Genomic DNA, 22,780 nt, shown 5'->3' with positions numbered 1-22,780 from the left:
AACCTGACTAGATCCATCAGATCTAGATCTTCTCTGTAAGAGAGAGCCATTGCCATAGCTTAATATTATTAGGTGTCAGTTCTGGTGTTAAGGTTAGTTACTCTGTTTCTTGTTTGTTTCTAAAAGTTCAATTTCATATTTCAGTTCATATCTTTGGTTCCACTCCCCAGATCCATGGTGGTTATGATAGCTAAAAGACCCGTTTTCAAGAGGTGCGCCTCTTGTACATCACCCTTCTAATGGTGATGGCTTGTTTAGTAATAAAACAGATGAAACACTAAAGGAAACTAAAGATGCAAGATCATTAGGTGTCTCCCAACCTGCAAGAAGAAGGACCTCAGGATCTGGCTTTGGGTATCATAATAGACCCTTCTGCTTCCTTGTCTCACTTTTCCCAAAGGCATGAGTTTCAACAACAGTAACCACCTCCTTCACAGCGACAAAAGAGGAGAAAGTATTTTAAACCCAGAATGAAAGGGAATGAACTTTCAGCTTAGTCTTCAGGATTGAACATCAGCCCTCAAGTTTTATGTGAGGTTGGGGAGCTTCAGCTAACCCTCGTCTCCACCTTTCCCACTTTGTCAATGCTTGGCATTGCAGCACATCAGACAAATAGATTCTGGTGCTAATAAAAGATGGATATGTCATTCAATTCAATTCCCTACTCCACCTAATTCTCCTCCTTCCCCTCTCACAAGACCTTTTTAAGATTGGAGGTTCACTCCCTTTTGGAAGCAGGAGGAATAGAGAAGGTGCCAAGGGAATTCAGAGGTCAAAGTTCTTTCTTACATATCAGAAAATATTTGGAGTAAAATGTAGGGCTTTATCCCATATTAGATCTATAGAAGCACATTTTCTTTATCAGAAAGTTCCAATTCTGCATGTTAATACTAGTATCCATTATACTTTTGCAAACTACCCAAGATTGTTTTCAGCTTGTGAGCTGAAAGATGCATACTTCCATATTTCCTTCAGATCCAGACACCACAAGCACCTTCATTTTCTGATTGAACAAGACCAATTCCAGTACAAAGTCTTACCTTTTGACATATTTGCTACTCCCTGGGTATTTACAAAGTTTCTATCCATAGTAGCAGCTCATTTAAGATGCCAGGGTATATCCATTTACGCTTATTTAAACAACTGGCTGATCAAAGCCTAATCAGAAGAAGGCCTTTCCAAGGACATAGCTTATACCTTTCCCTCCTCAAGATGTTAATAGCTTATTAAAAAAAATTCTGCTGCCTACTCAAAGGATTCACTTTCTAGGATCAGTTCTAGGGTAGGCAGAGCCTTTCTGCCAGAAGACAGATTTCTGAAGCTTCAATGCATTATAGCAGTGCATCACCAGAATCCTACTCTGAAAAAAAGATTTATTTATTTTATTTACAGTTCTCACGGGACTTTTGGCTTCAATCACTTATAATAACTTCTTACTCTCAGCTCAGGATGAGAAGTCCTTAACATTAAATTACAGACCAAATGCAGACAGCATATATACATGATTGACCATCCCATAAAAGATATTTCTGTTCTTGACATGACATGGTGGACTCAGTGTTGCAACATTCTAAGAGGGGTAGCTTTACCCACCATCTCCATTAGAAAATTGCCTCAGATGCTTCCAACCAGGGATAGCAGCGCATTTCAGCAAATTAACAGCTGTAGCCAGCCTTGGAATTCTCAAGAAAAGATACTGCATATAAATATCTTTGAATTGAAAGCAATCTATTGTGCCCTCAAATCTTTTCTACCTCAGATCCAAAATAGGGCACTACAGATCTTCATAGACAACGTAAGGGCAATATGTTACATGGACAAACAGGGAGAGATTGACCCTTCCTAGCTGTGCCTGAAACAACAGCCTGGTGGGCCAACTGAGCAATCGTGAGGATCCATAGGTCTGGAGCCTGGGTCCACATTGCCACTTGATAGCCCTGGTGAAGTGATGAACAATAGTCTGTGCCCCTTGTGTGCTCAAGCACTGCTGGATGTCCTACCCCTGGAGACCATAATGAACTGGTCCCTACTGCATTCCCTGATTACATAAGAAGAGCCATACTGGGTCAGACCAAAGGTCCATCTAGCCCAGTATCCTATCTTCTGACAGTGGCCAATATCAGGTGCCTCAGAGGGAATGAACAGAACAGATAATCATCAAGTGATCCAACCCCTGTCATCCACTCCCAGCTTCTGGCAAACCGAGGCTAGGGACACCATCCCTGCCCATCCTGGCTAATAGCCATTGATGGACCTATCCTCCATTAATTTACCTAGTTCTTTTTTTAACCCTCTTATAATCTTGGCCTTCACAACATAGACTCATGGACTTTAAGGTCAGAAGGGACCATTATGATCATCTAGTCTGACCTCCTGCACAATGCAGGCCACAGAATCTCACCCACCCACTCCTGTAACAAACTCTGGCAAGGAGTTCCACAGGTTGACTGTGCATTGTGTGGAAAAAATACATCCTTTTGTTTGATTTAAACCTGCTGCCTATTCATTTCATTTGGTGACCCCCTAGTTCTTGTGTTACGAGAAGGCATAAATAACACTTCCTTATTTACTTTCTCCATTCCAGTCATGATTTTATAGTCCTCTCTCATATCCCACCTTAGTCATCTCTTTTCCAAGCTGAAAAGTTCCAGTCTTATTAATCTCTCCTCATATGGTAGCTGTTTCATACCCCTAATCATTTTTGTTGCCCTTTTCTGAAACTTTTCCAATTCCAATATATCTCTTTTAAGATGGGGCAACCACATCTGCATGTAGTATTCAAGATGTGAGTGTACCATGGATTTATATAGATGCAATATGCTATTTTCTGTCTTATCTACCCCTTTCTTAATGATTCCCAACATTCTGTTTGCTTTTTTGACTGCTGCCATGTAGTTTTGTATCATCTGCAGATTTTGCCCCCTTACTGTTTTACCCCTTTTTTCAGATTATTTATGAATATGTTGATTAACCCATTCACACTACAGTAGAACCTCAAAGATACGAACACCAGAATTACGGACTGACCGGTCAACTGGACACATGGCAATCAGGCAGCAGCAGAGACCAAAAAACCACCCCAAACCAGCCAGTACTGTACTTTACCCGTATTGCCTCTTAAAGGTAGGCACATCTGAGCTGCCTATCCTTACCCCCCGCCCCCCACTTGCCATGCGTGGGGCAGTCACTTACAGGTAGGAGATGAAGATGCTAAGTTCACAGGCACAGCTGTGAGCCCCTGAGCAGGCAGAGCAGGAGCAGCACTGGGGTCTGTGCCACTTTCCTGCACTGGCAAGGGGATAGTCCGAGTTCTGGAAAGAAGCTTCTCCAGCCCAGCTGTTGATGCTGCAAGGAAGCTGCCAGTGCTGGGGCGGGAACTGCTACTGGAACCTGGCCTGGAGTGTGAGCTGCTGGAGCCAAAGCTTGAACTCCTGCCTGTATACTGCGCTCTGGAGGGGTGGCTCAGTTTTAAAGGGCTGTAGCCTGCACTGTGCGCCCACTGACACCACAGTGCCCCAGGATGCCTCACTCATCACCCTTCCAGCCAGGGGGCTAGAACCAGCTGCCTGTCCCCATCCCCACTTGCTGGGCAGGCACAGATAGGGAGGAGGGGAAGATGCTAAGGTTTGCTGGCACAGCTGTTAGTCCATCTCTGAGCAGTCTGCCCTGAGGAGCATCCCATAATGACTTGTTCAGAGTGATGAACAGCTTTCATTCCCGAGGTGTCCGTAACTCTGAGGTTCTACTGTATTTAGAGCCTAGAGAAATCACCTGGAAGCTGTCTGCAGTTAGGGAGATCCCCAGCTTGCTGCTACAAACAGACCCTGCTGCCCTGCTCCTGGTACCTTGCCTTGCTCCTGGTCCCAGTTCATGGTTTTCTAGCCCCCACTCTGCTCCTGACACCTCTCCTGGCCTCTGTTCCACTAACCCTACCTTGGCTGACTAATTTGTCAATGAGCTGCATCGGATTGGAGCCCTTGACTCCAACCTGATCCTCTGGCATGACAGTATGGGCTGCTGCTTCTGGTCTTGACCCTCTAGACTGAACTCAGACTACATTGAGTCCCCTGCAACTCAGATCCCAGCCTCAACCCATGCCCCATAGCCAAGATCCTTATAGCAGGGATGTAATAGAACTGAATGAATGGTCATTAAAGAAATCAGTGGTAGACAAGCTCTTCACTGTGTGGGGGTATCTGGACATAATCTTGAGAAATCTTGCCTATTAAAAGTGCAGCAAATATTGATTTATTGTAGAAAACAGTCAACTCAAAAGTGCTACGATCTCAAATGGAGTAGGACTTGTAAAGTGGGCAAATGATACATTTATAGATCCACCATTTGTACCAGTTCAGTCTATTCTTGAATACTTACTTCAGTTAAAGCTATTAGAAATGTCTATATCCTCTTTGAAAATCTACCTAGCAGCTATTGCTGCCCACCATGCACTGGTAAATAAGTCAAGTCTTTGTGCATGATACCGGAAAGAAATTTATGAAAGGACTTGTCAATATGTATCCTCTGATAAAGGGTTCAGTACCATCATAAGATCTCAATTTAGTCCTTTATGGAGCTAATGAAATCTCTCTTTCAGAGTGTTCTTTGTTTCACCTGTCTATTAAAACTGCTTTCATCATAGCCATCATGTGGGCTAGATGAATGACTGAACTACATGCTTCATGGCTAATCCTTCATTCAATGTCTTTCACAAATATAAAGTACTGCTTCTTCCTAATCCTAGATTCCTCCCCAAGATGGTATCTGACTTCATCTTAATCAAACTATTAATCTGCCAGTATTTTTCCCAAGATCTCATGCTCTTATGGGTGAGTCAAAGCTGCATACTTTGAATGTTAAAGGAGATTTGGCTCACTCACTATCCTAACAAAACCAAGGAATGTTGCAAGTCTCCTAATCTCTTTATTTCATATGCAGACAACTATAAGGGACTTACAGTCACTGTACAGACACTCTCTAGATAAGTTAGATGGTCCATAGAGGAAAGCTATAAAGTAGCATTTATTCCACAACCTGTAGGGGTTAAGTCATGCTCTGTTATATCAATGGCAGCTCCACGGCATGTCTTTAGACTAGGGCTGTCAATTAATCACAGTTATCTCACGCGATTAACTAAAAAAAAATGTCCACTCAGTCCTATTTCTTGTTCAGCCAATTGCTTAGACAAACAAGTTTGTTTACGGAAGATAATGCTGCCTGCTTCTTATTTACAGTGTCACCTGAAAGTGAGAACAAGCATTCGCATGGCACTTTTGTAGCCGATATTGCAAGGTATTTGCGTGCCAGATATGCTAAACATTTGTATGCCCTTTCATGCTTTGGCCACCATTCCAGAAGACATGCTTCCATGCTGATGATTAATTAAATTTGTGACTGAACTCCTTGGGGGAGAATTGTATGTCTCCTTCTCTGTTTTACCCACATTCTGCCATATATTTCATGTTACAGCAGTCTGAGATGATGACCCCGCACATGTCTGTTTTAAGAACATTTTCACTGCAGATTTGACAAAATGCAAAGAAGGTACCAATGTGAGATTTCTAAAGATAGCTACATCACTCAGCCCAAGGTTTTAGAATCTGAAGTGCCTTCCAAAATCTGAGAGGGATGAGGTGTGGAGCATGCTTTCAGAAGTCTTAAACAAGCAACACTCCAGTGTGGAAACTACAAAACCCGAGCCATCATACAAGAAAATGCGGGTGGCATCTGACCCAGATGGAAAAAAATGAACATGTGTTGGTCCACACTGCTTTGGAATGTTATTGAGCAAAGCCTGTCATCAGCATGGATGTATGTCCTCTGGAATGGTGGTTAAAGCATACAAATATTTAGAGCATCTGGCACATAAATATCTTGTGACACCAGCTACAACAGTGCCATGCGAACACCTATTCTCACTTTCAGGTGACATTGTAAACAAGAAGCGGGAAGCATTATCTATCTCCTGTAAATGCAAACAAACTTGTTTGTCTGAGCAATTGGCTGAACAAGAAGTAGGACTGAGTGAATTTGTAGGCTCTAAAGTTTTACATTGTTTTATTTTGAATTCAGTTATTTTTGTACATAATTCTACATTTATAAGTTCAACTTTCATTATAAAGAGATTGCACTATAGTACTTGTATTAGGTGAACTGAAAAATACTATTTCTATTTTTACAATTCAAATATTTATAATAAAAATAAATGTAAAGTGAGCACTACACTTTTGTATTCTGTTATTGAAATAACTATAATTGAAAATGTAGAAAACATCCAAAAATATGTAAATAAATGGTATTCTATTGTTTAATAGCATGATTAACCACAATTTTTTTTGTTCGCTTGACAAGCCTACTTTAGACATTTTCCTATTTTAGAAGTCTGTAGAGCTGCTACTTGGAGCTTTATGAGTACATTTACAAAATATTACTCCCGAGACCTAGTGTCCAAATCAAGCCCTTAGTTTGCTAGAGCAATAATTCAAACCTTACTCAGTCAGGACTCTGAGCTCTACCTTCTTTACATAAGGTACTGCTTATCAAACTATTCCATGAGTGGCAGTAAACAAAAGGAAGAAGGTACTTACCTATAATCAGAATTTGTCAAGATGGACTCTGCACATTCATGCTCCCCACCCCATCTTCCCTTCTTCCTCATAGTCCTAATGAAATCCTAGGCCTGAGAAAAAAGTGGAAGGAACAGAAGCAACCAGGAGTGCCACACACCCCTTTTATAACCTGGCCATCACAATTTTCAGGGAGAAGGGAGAGTAGGGAGAGGCACATGAGTGCTCCCATAGGCATTGCCGTGAGAAAATATCACTGTCAGAGCTGCATGTGCTGACACATCCAATGAGTGGGAATATGCAGAGTCCTTTTCAATGAACTCCAGTTATAGGTAAGTAAACTTCATTTTCTGGAACTGTTCTTTCAAAATATATCAAAGTACTTTGATGGGGCTTACAGTTTTGTAGCAGAATATTTCTTAAATATATGGTAGTTTGAGTCTGTTACTTTTGGGAAATAAATCAATTGTAAGATGGTTCCTGTTTTAAGGGACCGTGGAACTCCCATTCTTTGGTTATTAAAAACTAGTCAAACATCAAGAATCAAGTTATGTCTGTGGTACAGCACTCCACATAGGTAGTTCATAATGTTGCCATGTCTTGATCTCAAGGAAGCTGCTACATCATCTGGGAAAAAGGCCTAATTGCAGTTAGGTTGAGGGTGATGACAGAAAGACAGCTACCATAGGATGAAGAGGTTGGCAACTTTTATCTCAGTTGTCTGAACTTCTCTGCTATAAGGAGGAAAGAAAAGAGAAGGAATTTTAAGAGTGAGTTCCTGAATAGGTAAAATTTCCTGAATAACATTTATATAAAATTGCTTGTTTCACCCCTTCAGTTTAAATCTAGATTAGTTATTTTTTAAAATAATTTCGGCAAAATCTGTTTATGGAAAAGATGATCTAGTTTAGTTAATTTGCCATGGAACTAGAAGTTAGTAATTGATGTGTTTCAATCCCAGCTTTGCCATTGTCTTTCTGAGTGGCTTGGGTAAGTAATGAAATCTCTTTCCTCACCCATAAAATAATGTCTTACCTGCCAAACATGGTATTGTGAGGCTTAATTACATAATGTTTGCATGCTGTTTTGAAGCTGTAATGCAATGTAAGTGCTAGATATTATCAATAAATGAAGATTCTTTAAATACAAGTGTTAGTCTATTTATTTGACTTTGATGCAATAATACTTAAGTAGATAAGTTGTACCTTTCTTGCTAAAGTCTTATGAAATTTAGCCTTAAAATGACTGACACATGATTGAGTATATAGGATAAATTAGCAGAATTTATGAAACCCACAGTTGGAGATTGTGCCTAGGTCCTCTCCTATAGAAAAATGAAGAGGCTCAAAAACTTCTGAGTTACCACTACCACACAAAGGGTTTTTGCATAATGGAGGGTAGAGGCTACTTCAAATTAAAGAGTCTAAGAATCTCTGTGGTAATAGGGTCCCAACACCAGAACACCCATTAAACTTTGGGGAGCATTTCTGGGGATGCCTGCCCTCAGCATGGCCAGTATGGCTATGCTGCCATCCACCCTCTTGCTGTCAGTTGTGCCTTACCCTCATATCTAGGAGGAAGGGGGACATGGTCCTGCCTTGAGAAATCTAGCCTAGACATATCCAGTACAAATGTATTAGAAGATTTAGAAGATGGGGCTACCTAGAACACCCCACCAAAAAAACCCAAACCACTTACCATGTTTTACCATCATGGATTAATGTTTGTGGACTTCACAAAAGAAATGAGTTTTTTAAAGAGAGATAAGAATGACATGTGAGATGACTGGTACAGGAATGAGTGCAAGGTACAGGGAGCAGCGTGAAGGGAGGAAGAATAAAGTTTTTGAGAGGAAAGATGCAGAGCTTAGTTTTCACCATATTGAGCTTAAGCTGTGACAGAGCAATACAGCATCCTGTGTCAGAAATATAGTAGGTGATAATAAAATTAAGAGGTAGATTTTTGGAAACAGACTAAAATGGTGGTAATAGAAGTTCTGCTATTAGAGTACAAGGAAAAGAGAAAGGGACCAAAGATATAGCCTTGAGAAACATTGATGGAGATGGAAGGAAGAGGGACCACTGAAATACAGTGAAGGGTTGGTTGGAGGGAAGAAAAGAACCAGGGAGGAAGAGAGTTGATGAGGGAATGAGGCAACCTGTTAAAGAAGGTGAAAAGATCAAGGAGGTTAGAGAAAAGGTCCTGAAATGTGGCCATGGTGAGTCATTGGAGGCCTTGGTGAGGACAGTTTTTTGATGATGCATAAAGAATGAAAGCTAAGTAGAAACGGAATCCAGTAGAGAAGTAGAAGCAACAGTTGTACACATGATTCAAGAAGCTTACTGACGGGAGATAGGACTGTCCTTACTGAAGTCAAGGATCATTTTTGAAGGATAGGGGATATTAAAACATGCATGAATGCTGAAGACACAGCCAGGAATGGGAGGAGGTGTGATCAAAATGACTCAAATCACACAACCTGTTCTAGTCAGTTTCACTGTGAAGCTAAGTACAGAGGTAGAGCATCTTAGTATCAGTGCTGCATCAATAAGGTTAAATATCATTCCAATGTCTTGAGGTGGTACTTATGTGTGTCAAAGTACAGTGGCAACTATGGGGAAGCAAAGAAAATAACTAATTTTAAAAGACAAAACTACCCTTTTAAAGCATTATTATCCATTGTGCATTTCTTGTTGAACTTTCCACACAGTTGTAAATCACAAAATTGTAAGCACAACTGCAATTTTTAAAATGATGGAAAATGCATGCAATCCTTTCCCTTTTTAATATGAGAATTTTTTTAAAATGTACTTTGCTCTTAAATGTTTTCATGGTAATTTTAAAAATACTATTTTGCATGGTGTGATTTAATAATAGTCTTCCCCCTCAGACTAAGACTTTGTGACTGCTGTGGGTTGACTTGGGGTTAGACTTGCAGCTGCTACTAGAAGATCAAACAGCAGCAATAGCCAGGTAGTTATTTTTTAAAATCTACTTACAGTTGGGCTTATGACTACTTTTTTTGGATGTGGATCTTGCCACTATTATCCATGCTTTCTGTCACCTTAGGACTGGAGTACTGGAATGCACTTTAAATAGGTCTGGTACAGTATTTGGCAACCATTTCTTAAGTATTGTTTCCTTTTTGTGAATACATTATACTCTTCTATCTTCACTAATTACTTTTTGTTTCTGTGTTGAAAGGTATTGGTTTTAACTTAAAAAGCCCTGAGTGGCCTGGGACCATCATGCCCCATTACAAAGAAACCACCTCTCTCTGTTTCTATACTGCTGTAGGTGTGGTCAGCAGAGGTACCTAGTAAGTTGGAGTCCAATTGGTATAAAAGAGGGAGAGCGCTCTGTTAGGCCCCCAGACCTTTTTGGAACACTCCTCTCCATGGTATGTAATGGCTTGAGTTTGCTAACCTTCATTGTGTGCTCCAAGGCCCATCCTCTCTCCCTCTGTGGCGGGGAGTGGTGAGATTTGTGATGCTGGCTAGTGGGAGGAACATTATCTTTGCTGTGTGTGTTCTGGGATAAAATGAGTCTTTTTATTCCTTGTATGTAGTGTATGTTTTTAAAAGGAGTTGCTTTGGTGCTCCTTTTGATTGACAGTATAAATCTAAATAAATGCAAAACGTTGCTAAGGAAAAGAGGATTTTTGTTTTGTAAGCAAATCTTTGTTACCAAAGTCGCCTTAAATTTAAAAAATACTATTTTATAATATAATTTCCTTTCAGTATTTTGTGATGATTAGTTTTACATCTACTTCAGTTTGGATTGTTTTCTGACATGGCTTCTCATCCTTGCCTCTCTAATGTGCTCTGTAATCTGTCCCTGCAACCATGGGAGCAGGTATAAACAGGCCTCCTGCCTACTGTCCAGTGTTCCAAAGTGGCAGATTTCTCCTTTCATGTTGCTAGGTGGCCACAATTGCATCCCAAATTACTGGCCATTCCTGGCCAAAATGGTGTAATTCACATTTACCTTTTCCTTTGACTGGCACCCTAGTTTGCTAACTGTATTTTAACGGGGTGTATGAGACATGATTATTTCAAAGCTGATACTAGTATCAATGCTTTGTGTCCTTCAGACTGCGTAACATACATATACTACGTTGACTTAGTCATTGGCTTCTTCTCTTTCACAGTATAGAGAGGTGACAACTTTAGATCGAGTGCATAACAATTTGTATGGAAAAAGTCTCTTAAAGTTACCGCACATCATTTAGATCTTTCATGACAAACTCTCTGTCTTAAGCCTTAATGATACTGGAAATGCTATGAGTTATTAGGGTTGGGGGAGGGGCTGGGAGACATTGTGTCGATGCCTATAGTTCAAATGGTTTCAGGTTATAAAAAGTAAAAAATCTGTACTGCAAATTTCTGTGAAAAGATCCTGTGTAATGGGAAGTTCTTTTATGTATTATATCTACATGAATGTAGTCTTTCAAAGAAAATATTTACAGTGGGATTTTTCAAAAGTACTCTGACCTACGGTAATTCTGCTCTCACTGAATTCAGTGGAAGTTTTTACCATTGATTCAGTCAGAGCAGAGTTAAGTCAGTGCTGAGTATTCTTAAAAATCCCTCCCTTAATCTACAAACAGATTGCACTGCCTCTTCTGCATGATTATGATTCATTTTCTTTTGAAGTAATATATGTAAGGGAAAATGAGGATGATTTAACAAAAATATCCAACTTGCTTCAATAACTAATGAAATATCTACCATTACAATATTTATCCCTATCCATATTTCTCAAGATGGCCCATAATACCTGATAACATAATTGATTTAGCAATTTTAAAAAGTAGAGAAACACATTTCCATCTGAGCATTTTGAATACTTTCATTGTACATTGAATGGTGGGTTGCCATAAAACAGTTTTCAAGGAATAAGAAGTACTCAAGTTTTCAAGTAAAACCTTTCATGAGAATTTTTTTTTCCTTTGGCGGGGGCGGGGGGGGGGAGAGATGATTGTAGCCATACCATCTTGGGCTGTAATTTTGTGAACTACATAGTGTTGGATCTATTCTATTCAAGTTTTTATAGTGCATTAGCGCCATGGTATCTGAGCACTATCCCAAAGTGCAGTAAGTGATCTGAATAGCATCTGTCATGTGGTTCTTTCCTTCTTTTTCTCTTTTCCCGCTTGGAGGGATAGGGATAGGAATTGTATATGGAATATTGTTGAAGTTAGTGGGTGGGGGTGGATTTGGTATGTATGATGTGCTATGGGTCTATATGAGCAAAGGCAAGGTCAAAGAATTATTTCCTGCATTTGAAATAGAAAGTGGTGAGATGAGTTGGTTGTTTTTGGCTAGACCCCCAAGAAAACACAGAGTACCCAGAAAGTTGTGCTGGTGATACAGAATGAGTGCTGAACAGATGCCCCACAATAGTATCAGAGGGATGTGTGCACTGTACTTTTGGAAGTACTGTTTTTTTATGAGATTTAAAATCAAGATCCTGAGTACAGTAGTCGTTGTGGCCCTTTTCCCAAGAAAATGGAATTTGGTCAGGACATTGGGGATAATAACATCCAACCTGGATAATTACAGTCTCAATTCTAAATTCCCTCTATACTTTCATTTGGATATGATAGTCTTCAGTTCCTTATCTAAACAGAGCAATAGTGTTGCTGTAGCTGTTAAACTCTGTCTCATTCTTTGACCAGTGTGGCTGCATTTCAGTAGTAAGTGACCTGGCCATAAAGCTATATCTAATATATGTTACATCCAAAAACCTGTTAAGTTTGCATGCCTCTTAGTGTGTCTACAGTCTTTGTAGGGTTTTATACTGTTTCTCAAATAATACAATGCTGCATACGTTTTTGTCCCTACAAACAGATATACAAATGTACAGTGTAGTCTACTACTTTATATATCAAAAGGAAGCAATGAAGGGCGTGTGTGTGTGTGTGTATATATCGTGTAAGATACTTTACAAGGCTATAGAAAAAACTGCAAAATCGCATGATGATGATTGAGAAATGGCATGTAACTGCATAACGAAAAACTGAATTGTAATGCATATGCACGAGGGGACAAAGTTAAGGGTTGTGCATGCAACCTTAATTCTGATAATTTTAGACTTTTGAGTGCTTAACCATTCAATCTTAACATAGTTTTTATGAAGGAATTTCCTCTGTGACAGGCATGCTTGAGGAATAACATGGAGATTAGCTTAATAAATTTCTCTAGGGCAGACAAGGCCTAAGTGGCAGAATACTGCTATGTTGTTTCTTTTCTGGATCAGTGTCTGAGCTCAGCCTCTGACAGTCCCTACTCCGGAATGATTGGGGAAGGAAACATGCTTCTGCTGGGCTTTTCTACCCTCTGTTTAAGGGTCATATTCTACACTTTTGATGGGAAACTCCCATTGACATCAGTGAGACATTTCCTTTGGGTCAAGTGTAGCATATGGCCCTAACATAGGCCAGCCTATGGACTCTAACAAAAATTGTAACTTGGCCCACTCCATAGAACTTGGTTAAATGCATTTTTATGGACATTTAAGGGGATTTCTAGCCATTATGCATCCTTTCAATTTAAAAAAAAAGTAAGATGGAAAACGTGAAGTTTGGAGAAAAAATTGTGTGTTCAAATTGAAGCCTTTATGGTATAGCTTTTTTATTTGTTTCCTCGTTCTTTGCTGGTACAAAATCTTCCATTATTTTCATACTACATACAGATGTGGTTAAAAGTTGTCATGTGCAATAAAAGTAATTTCTGTATAAACCTTAATTTCTTTAAAGGCAACAATATATTATTTTAAATGATTTGTAACACATCACTTCTGAAACTGTTTTATTTTAAAGATTATATTTTTCTCTTTCTTACAGTCTTTTCAGGGAAGCCAGGGAAGAGCCTACCTCTTTAATTCTGTGTAAGTATGACTACAATTACATACTTCCTATGCAGTATCATCTTTTGGTATGTTCCTCATATGGGCAAAATACTCAGCATTAGTAACAGTCACACTTTCATCTGCTCTTTCAAATTCTTTTCTTAATGGACTACAGCCTTATACTGGCAATCCCTGTTGATAAGTGTGACTGGGATAACTGGCCTTTCTCAGGAGAATGTTACTATTGTGCAACTTGTAGTCTGAGTCTTCCTTACAGTTATTTAGGAAATCCTATCATTAGTCACATTTAACTCTTAATTAGAAATAAAACTTTCAACTGCATCTGATTCTAACTGAATTGAGGCAAGTGACACTAAACTGTTTTATTCCAGAAAACTAGGTAAGTCTTGAAATTCAAGTAAATTACGTTACTGTAACTTTACTCTGGTGGACATCATCACTATAGCCCAAAGCAAAGCCATTATTTTTTCAGGTTAACCTTCAGAATGCTTGAATATTGGCCTTGAAAATTGCAGATTTGTCAGAAGCAAAAAGCCAGACATATATCAAGAGGGTCCAATGTTTGCTGTAGCCCCTTAACATTGCAGTCTACATACATGCTTGTTACCTTGCTTTTATAGATCGTGAACTAATTCAGATTTATAATATGCTGTCATTGGATTGCATCTCTATTTTTAACTAGCTGAATTGCTCAAAGCAATTCCTAAATAGAATGCAAGTCAGATGTGTCTGTTTTATTTTTATAGACCAGGTAATTACGGTGAAGACTGAAAGATGTGACTCTACCTTTTACAAATATCTTTCTTTATTTTTTTTATCTGTAGTTACTTCATGTAGAATTGAAATGCCAAGCATAGTCAAGAGTACTACAGATCTGGGTAGTATAACAGGTTTAACCAAGTGTTGCCTGATTTTCCTGGAATGACTATTTGACTAGTATTTTAGGTATATGTTTTTGATAGGGAAAGTTTTGTTTTGGAGCAGTACTCCATAGCTAGATGTGCAAGAGGCATTCCATTGGTTTTTAATATTCACTGTCTGTGATTATTGTAATTTAACCTATGGTCTATAGCATAGAAATATTGCCAAAGCCTTTCCTACATTAGTGTAGTCGCATTGTTACAAATGCCTACCATAGAACAGGAAAACTGTAATTGGCACTGGTGGAGCTTACCCCTGTTTTGAAAGCAGCTGATTCCCAGCATAGGCAAGGCCTAAGTTATAAGCCATCTGTCACTTATTAATATATTGTTTTCAGTACTGTTAAATAGTTTCCCATTTATCGTGCTTCGTTTTATGTTACTTGATAATGTGAGTGATAGTTAACTCATGCTACAAATGACACCATTTCACAGTAGAAAATGAAAAACAAAATGATTACACTTTTTTCTTTTTGCCTCTTTAAGTATAGCCCTAGAACTTAATTTCACAAATGTTTGACTAAAAATAGTGGCATATATATCCTGGAGACTTGGTCTCAGATTTTGCTTGAATTATTTCATCTCCAGGAGAAAAGTAGGATGTTGTCCAAAAAAAAAAAAAAAAGCAAGATCTGTCTTGCAGCTTAAGATACTACTATTTCTGTTCTTTGTTACAGGGTAAATGTGGGTTGTGGTCCAGCAGAGGAGAGAGTTCTTTTGACAGGTTTACATGCTGTAGCAGATATCTATTGTGAAAACTGTAAAACCACTCTTGGATGGAAATATGTAAGTAATGTATATAATAATTTTTTCTTGATCAAACATTCATATATATAGCAGTCCACAGAAGTTGTCTTTAATCTACTGAGGCACCATTCGTTATTGTTATGAGTGACTCTTAATCCATTGTATCCTATTAACCTTGGAATTTAAGTGCCACACACATTTTGGTATTAAAACTTTGGATGTCAAGTTTTCAGATTTCTTTATTTTTTTCTTTAATTATCTGGCATTTTAAGAAAACACAGTGATGTAGTCAAAGCATGAACTAGGTTGTTAAATGGTGAGTATATTGTACACTATGCTACAAATAATGACAATAATTAACTCAATTTTGTGGCTGAAAAGTAATCCAGACTGCTAACATGCTACAGTTTTCACACTGTGAAAATGTTAAATTCTTCTTTGAGGTGACCTTTGCATATTTCCACTTGTAGGATGTACTCGATTCAGCTGAATTTCAGAATCTTCTGGAAAACAGCTGCATGTGTTTCCTCTCATAGTAATAATGAACATCCAGAGCTGAGGTTGTAAAAGGACTGGGTTTTTTTTGTCCAGTCATGAAATGAAGGAAACTGAACAGCTATGTTAGAAGGTTCCATTTCCATATACTAACTTTGGTTTCTGTCATCCCTTCTCTTAGCATGCAAGACTGGTTTGGAACTCAGAACCTATAATATTCTGATAAACTCACTCTTTAAAGTAATGAAAAACAACACCTGTCCAAAATTTTAAGTTGCTGCTAGGAAATCACCTACAATTAAGCTGTGGCTTAACAAAATTTTAAAAAATGGCAAAAATCACAGCCTGAATCCAGCAATCCCAGGGCTAGTTTGAGGAAAGATTGGCCTTAGCAGACCTGTAGTTGACAATATGTAAAAGAACAGACACACACAATCTTGGCTCTGAAATAAAGTAACAACATGATAATCCTGGCATTCCATAGAAATGACAGTTGCGTTAAATGTCTAATGTACCTTGAGAGCTGCTCAAGAAATTATACTGATGAGGTCATAGTAATATCTAGGTAAATAGATATATGTATGTACTATAAATGTTGAATTATAGTTTTATGCATAGGCATGTGCAATTTTATATTAACATTTTAGTGTGGATTTTATGTAAAGGACACCATATGTGCTAAAAATTAGATACTTCAATCAGGAAAGAGAAAACATCCATACAAATAAAATATCACCAGAAAGCCTTAATAAATATTACAAATGTTAATTATCTATTCATTTTTATTTGTATGTCAAAACTGGTAATGAAATAATGTGAAAAACTAACTCTAATTCAGTATTTTAAATATTTTTATTTTCTTGTTTCTAGGAACATGCTTTTGAGAGCAGTCAAAAATACAAAGAAGGAAAATTTATCATTGAACTTGCCCATATGATCAAAGACAATGGCTGGGAGTAAATTAAAAGCATTTTTTCACTCTGGACAATATTCTGTGGAACATGCTTTATAAAGACTAATGCAAATGAAAGGAGGATTTTGGCTGAGGTAGCTCTGAGAATATCACTGAACTTTGCAACCTCACAAATGAGTAGTGTAGTTTATGTGGCTCTTTCAGGCCACGTTTGCCTTTTTCTCCTTGTGTAAGTTCCCTCTTTTGTATATGTATTCTTGTGTGAACAGTTGTTTTGGAACATTTTGGATGACCTTTTTCTAAACTCTCAAGTTCTAGAGAAACAGTTCACTAACTGCAAATGAATTTTACTGGTTAGCATTTTTATTTGACCTATGCCTTTAATGCTACCTTTTGCTGTGCATGCTTCTTGCCTAAACACCTACACCAAATCTAGCAGAAGACTGATATGAGTAGTCCTGAAGAATGTATGGGCTGGGGGTGTCTTTTTATATGTAGCAATTTCTGATATCTCTGGCAGTGAAAGGGATGCAGTATTAGAGTATTCATTAATTGCTTTTTAAAATTTGGGAGTACCATAATCTATGTACATCTTGCAGGCAAGTAAGTTAAAGGTACAGTGCTCATTTAGAAATCTTTTGGTTGCACTGACTCATATAAGTAGATCTTAAGTTTTGCAAAAAAGAATACATTAATGATTCAGTATTTTTAGTGCAACTAATTTTCAAGAATACTAAGGCAGTGATACTGTAGAATATATTTAATCAACATAATTGCATTCCTTATCCAGCAAACTTGTGTCTTGAAGGGAGAAGTTGATAAAATTACAGCCTGCAAGATCAAAGGGCACAAAAATATATGCATCTTGTATTTATAAAAATTAGTCAGTAAACAAGTTTTTGGTACTGTACCTTTTAACAGTAACAGGGACTTGTGCATCAGTGAAGTTTTATGGCAGGTTCCATGTAGCTGTGTAGTCTAATGCACTGGACAAAGAGGTTGTTATAAAGAAAATTCATTGAAGTATTCTGCTTTTGCTACACTTTAACAAAAATATACTTATTTTTGTGTGACAACAGGCCAGAGCTTATGAGATGGAAGTTAGTAACAGTATCTGAAGAAGAGTGGGGGTTGGTGGATGGGCAGGAAAGTGTGACGTTGACTTCATTTCTTCATAAAATAGAATAGCAAGATAATTTTTAAAATAAAAAAAAAAATAAAAAGGGGTTTGTTGGTTTGCTGGATAAATCATCCCCAAAGACATTTTCATAATAAAATTTATATAAAGCTCATATCCTTTCTGTTTTTTGCTTTTTTCCAGCTGCTTCTTAACTGGAGTGACTTAGTAAGAAAGCCTTCTGTGGATGTGTATCCACAAAATTTACTATTGGGTTTTGTGCATGCACTTTCAGAGAGGTTTAAAAAAAATTAATCTTGTGTCTTGATGGAATGAACAATATGAAAGCCTTACAATAGAATAGAAGTTAGTTTCCTTTTAATAACTATTTTAACATGACATTTGTGAAGGTTGCAATGTGTGCCATTGCTGCTGCTGTTACATTTTAGATAACTCTCTGACAGGTTTTCAAAACTCTACTGCACTTTATTACCAGACATCATTCATTTACAAGCATGCCAATGACTAGGAGCAATACAGAAGCTCTACATCAGGAGCTGTGATAATGAACCTACAGAACTTAAATTTTAAAAAGTAGAAATAGTAAAAACCCTTGGGCTTAAGTCCAAAGAACTGCTCTAGTACAACTGGGTCCAATGTGGATTTTGTGGGGTGGCTTATACTGCTCCTCTATAATCAAGAATTAGATTGAACCCAGGAGTCCCCTTTATCTGAATGTCACTGGCACAAGATGGTCATCTGGTGCTGCCATCTGTTCAGTCTGAAAGAACCTGGAATTCTGTTTTGTTTGGGCTATTTTTCAGTTTTCCTCTAGTATAATGTCCATTGCCAACAATGAAAGCACCGAAACAGCTATCAACAAGGAGTTTGTGTTGGCTTCAAAGACTAAATGCAACACCCATGAAGATGTCTATAGGAAATTTATATTTTCTTTGTCTGGCTACAGATTCAAGAAGAATTACACTGAGTTGAAGAGAAAAATACCATGACCCTTCACTATAAAAATGAGAGTACAAATTTAAGGCTAATTTTTTTCTTTTTACGAGACAGAACAATCTGTAGTCATATTTTAAATAGTGGATTTGGATGTTTCCTATTAATGAGCTTTTAAAAAAAAAACAAAAGAAAAAACTAGAAAAGATATTTTTATTTACATACTCAACCTCTTTTTTCAGTGCATTATTTATTTGTATTTCAAACTGGACATTTTCACCAAAACCTTAATTACCTTTGATGCCAAAGGTTGGGATTTCATTAAGTGCTTAGCACCTAAAACTTCAACTACTGGCATAAGGAGTTAATGTGAGTTATGTATAATGTTATGGCTTTTAAGAGAACCAAATAAAGCAATATTCTTATTAGTCTTTTGAGGAGGAGTAAGAGGGAGTAGAGAAGGAGCTGTAACTAATACAAAATTCCTACTCCACACTACTATGTAATAATTCTTTATGCTTGCTATGATAGCTGGGAGTATGTGAACCTTTTTTTCTTATTGCTTGACTTGAGCAGTGATTCTTTGAAACAGTTCTCCCATGGTAAAGAAGTGGAGAGTTATGCCTAATGGTTTTGGTGAAAGTTGGTTCCAGGTATTAGTGGCTGCTGGTTGATGTGAAGAGGTCAGTCTGGTCACTGAACCTTCCAGCAGTACATTAAAAAGAAAAACTTACTTGAAGAGAATTCTACAAAGCATTTTCCCTCTAACTTTTTTTTGTGTGTGTGTGTGCGTAATATATTAAGATTATATTTAAAGGTTTTGTGTGTTCATTCTGGGCAAGTTTACTTCCTCTCCCACTTGAGCACTTTTGTTACTTGTACTGGTTATTTTTATTGTTGGTCTTAACATTTATTTTGTTGTTTGTTTTTTTTTATAAACTGTAACAAAAAGCTTTTGTGAACTCTTGTTTCACGCTAGCTCTTTCTTGGACCAAATGAACCAACTACGAGCTGGCTTCTTGGAAAGAATGTTCATTGGGATACATAAGAATATGCTAGCGAAAAATATACATGTATTGAAAGGATTTTCTTTTGAACCCATAAAAGCTATGGCTGTCTTAATATAATTAAGCATCATAATTTGACATTATTTTGGAATCTGGTGACACATTCTTCATTGTCTAGGCCCTAAAGAGTGACTGTAACACTGGTGTTACAATATTGAGAGTCTGCTTCAAATGCCAATATTCTTTCCTGGGTTTATAACTACGGACATCCTTTTAACCAATGAAAGGCAATACTGGCATTTACAAAATATTAAATTGCAAAATTTCCTGTCAACTCTGACAGAATTTGGGAGGGCTTGCTGATACATCAGCCTTACCACTTTTGCTGTTTTGGATTTTATTTCTTTCTTTCACCGTGTTGCCATTTTAATATACAGTATTTTATTACCCTCTTAACCATCCATAACCTCTTCTGACTAGTTTCTGCCTGTTGCTAAAAGGGGCTGGAATATGTGAACTTTTTCATTATCTACAAACTATATAGTGATGTAGGTTGAATTGTAACAGTACTAATGTAGCAGAGTACAAATAAAGTCCTGATGCCCTACTGCAAACTAAATATTTGGCAAATTTAAAAATAATCAGCAGCCTCTCTGTAACTGGCTTAATTTTCATGCATCTAAACTTATAGCAGCTTGTGGAAGACATGATTTGAAATTAATTTGATTTCAAGGGAACGATACCTCAAAGTAACAAACAGAAGCAATTAATCCTTTGATTATGGAAATAGTAATATATCCGTATTGCTCCCTAATGTAAACTACATTTGTGCTAACATAGGGTGCTCGGTACCATTTCCAATGGACTTGAAAATTTTCCTTTATATATTGCTCTCTCAAAAAAAAAGTTCAGATAAGAGGATCATATAGTCAGATTGCAAGACCTGTATCTAGATTGAGATACCACAGCGCCACAAAGAGAGACAAATTTTAACATCCCACTTGTATGATAATGGGACAAGAGTGGAAGGAAGCTGTCAAATTATTGTTAAACTTGTAGGATATTGTATTGTACTTCATTTAGCACTCGTGTAAGCCAATCAGCAGTATCTATTGTAAAGGAACAGGAATTTCAGAGGTAATTTTGAAAAGGACTGTTACAAATCATTTAAGGCCTAAAGCATGAGTCATAAATGGCAACTGAGTTGTGCCTCATATTGTTTCTTAAACACTTTAAAATGCTTTCTTTTAAAGATGACATGGCTGCTTTGCTGTTTTGTCCTAGCAATACTGTATATCATTTGTTGTTTCACTATATTGTATCTGAGGTATCACAATAAAAGTTTCAATGGTTTTGTTGAATTACTTTTTAACTTTGTGCCATTTGTGGTCATGGGAATCATGGTACGCTATGTGAATACATATTTGAGTTATAATGTCAAGCTAAATATTTGCTTTTTCTTAATAAAAATATATTTTCTAAAGATAAGAAGTTAGGATATGTCCCTGGTCAGTGTGTCTCAAACCTCTTGCTCACAACTGTGAAGAATGTTTAATGCCACTTTCAGAACCTAAAAGCATAACAAACTTATTTTCAAAAGATTCTGCATAGGAATTGCCTTCTTTTTGAAGGAAGATAATTTGGGGATCTAAACAGATTGAATGATGCCTCTTTATTTTATTTAGTAAACTTGGCCAGCCTGACACAGCAGGCATGAATTTCAGGAAAGCACAATAAACACAGACACTTTCTTTTATATTTCTTCTTTGGTCAGGAGGAGCTTTTGTGATTCCTCTTTAATCAGAAAAGTTTTAAAATAGTAAACATTAATTTAGACAGCAGCTGAAAACACCTCTGGAGTGATTAAGTGCAGAGATATTTGGAGTCACTTTTTAATATATACATTACGCAAAGTCTCAACTCTGAGTCAGTAATGGGTATGATGGAGTTCTGTGAAATGCAACTCAGTCTTCTCCATTTGAGGGCTTATGCCATCATAGACTTTGCCGAAAGTATATATCTAAGCTAGCATGTATGTACAAGGACCTTGGAAAGTATGCTGCATCTCCTAGTAATGAAGGACTCTGCAGCATTAATGCCATTAACTGCTAATCTCATTCCCTAGACCTCCATAGGTGCTGCTAGGACACCCTCCACCATCTCTTCTGGGGTGCCTGAGATGGTTGATAATTACTTTTTCAGGAGTTCCAGCTGAAAATGTGTTGGAGCAAAGAGAAAGTTTTCACCATACAACTGGAGAGGAAGATATAGTCTTGTGATTAAAGGAATTCATTTAGAACTCAGGTGATCTGGATTCAGCTCCTGCTTTATCCACAGGCTGCCTTTGTAATTTGGATAAGTCACTCTTTCAGTATCTCAGTTTCTCTTCTATAAAATGAGACCTCATGGTGGGCTGTCAGCATAAATTCAATTAATATATCTGAGGCACTCCTATGCTATGTAATGGGGCTATACCAGTGCCTAGATAGTTCCTGGCTTCTCTTTTGAGAATATACCCTGGCGGTATCTGAGCTTCTTAGGGATTTATAGGAGTTTGACCTCAAACATCACTCAGAGTCTCCCATCAATCATCGCTTATGGGTTTTATGGGAGAAGTATTCAGAGGTTATTTTAATAGTTGATTAGAATGCCATGTTTGGATGTGTAGATGTAGATTATAATCTGACACTCATCAAACCCCTATCTCTCCTAATAGAACTCCCATCAAATCAAACATCCTTCACAGGAAAGTTTTAAGAGATTAAATAGGACCTGCAGCATGGTCTGGGGGTCAGCTGAGGTTTAGGTTTTGGCAAACTGTTAAGGAAACAAATTAATTATCTGAGGATGCCAACAGAAAGTGTACAGCTTCTTATCCCCTCATAATTAAACTGACCCCACCTGGTTAGAAACTGCCAAGCCTGAAACAAGACAGGGGAGCTGGAGGGTGAATCCTAGGAACTGCATAGGACAAAACAAACAGGAAGGCCTGAATGAGTGGAACACTGCAGCAAATCTCCTTGCAGCAGGCCTGAGAGGAGGACTGTGGGAACGGGAGCCCAGAACAAGAGGTCCTTCCCAAAGCAGGGGAAGGAATCACATGCAGGGAGGCCTGGGTAAGTGGTAAATTGTGGGGAGGTCTCTTGTGGGAAACCTGACATGGGGCTATTGAAAAAGTGTCGCAGGAACAA

The 22,780-nt window shown here is 37.9% G+C and overlaps 1 protein-coding gene across 5 annotated transcripts in view; it reads left to right on the top strand.

Moving 5' to 3' along the window:
* Positions 1–20,961, top strand: part of YPEL1 (yippee like 1) — a 41,997-nt gene extending 21,036 nt beyond the window's left edge. For all 5 annotated transcript variants that reach the window (XM_039504756.1, XM_039504758.1, XM_039504755.1 and 2 more), the window contains exons 3-5: positions 13,411–13,454; positions 15,034–15,142; positions 16,469–20,961. In XM_039504756.1, coding sequence (XP_039360690.1) covers positions 13,411–13,454; positions 15,034–15,142; positions 16,469–16,558 — 243 coding nt within the window. In that variant the 3' untranslated portion in view covers positions 16,559–20,961. The remainder of the gene's footprint in view (positions 1–13,410; positions 13,455–15,033; positions 15,143–16,468) is intronic.
* Positions 20,962–22,780: the final 1,819 nt, after the last annotated feature.

The sequence above is a fragment of the Mauremys reevesii genome, linkage group 18, assembly GCF_016161935.1.
Source record: "Mauremys reevesii isolate NIE-2019 linkage group 18, ASM1616193v1, whole genome shotgun sequence".
NCBI classification, from domain to species: domain Eukaryota; kingdom Metazoa; phylum Chordata; order Testudines; family Geoemydidae; genus Mauremys; species Mauremys reevesii.
The sequence above is the reverse complement of the archived record's forward strand: the minus strand, read 5'-3'. Positions and strand labels throughout refer to the sequence as shown.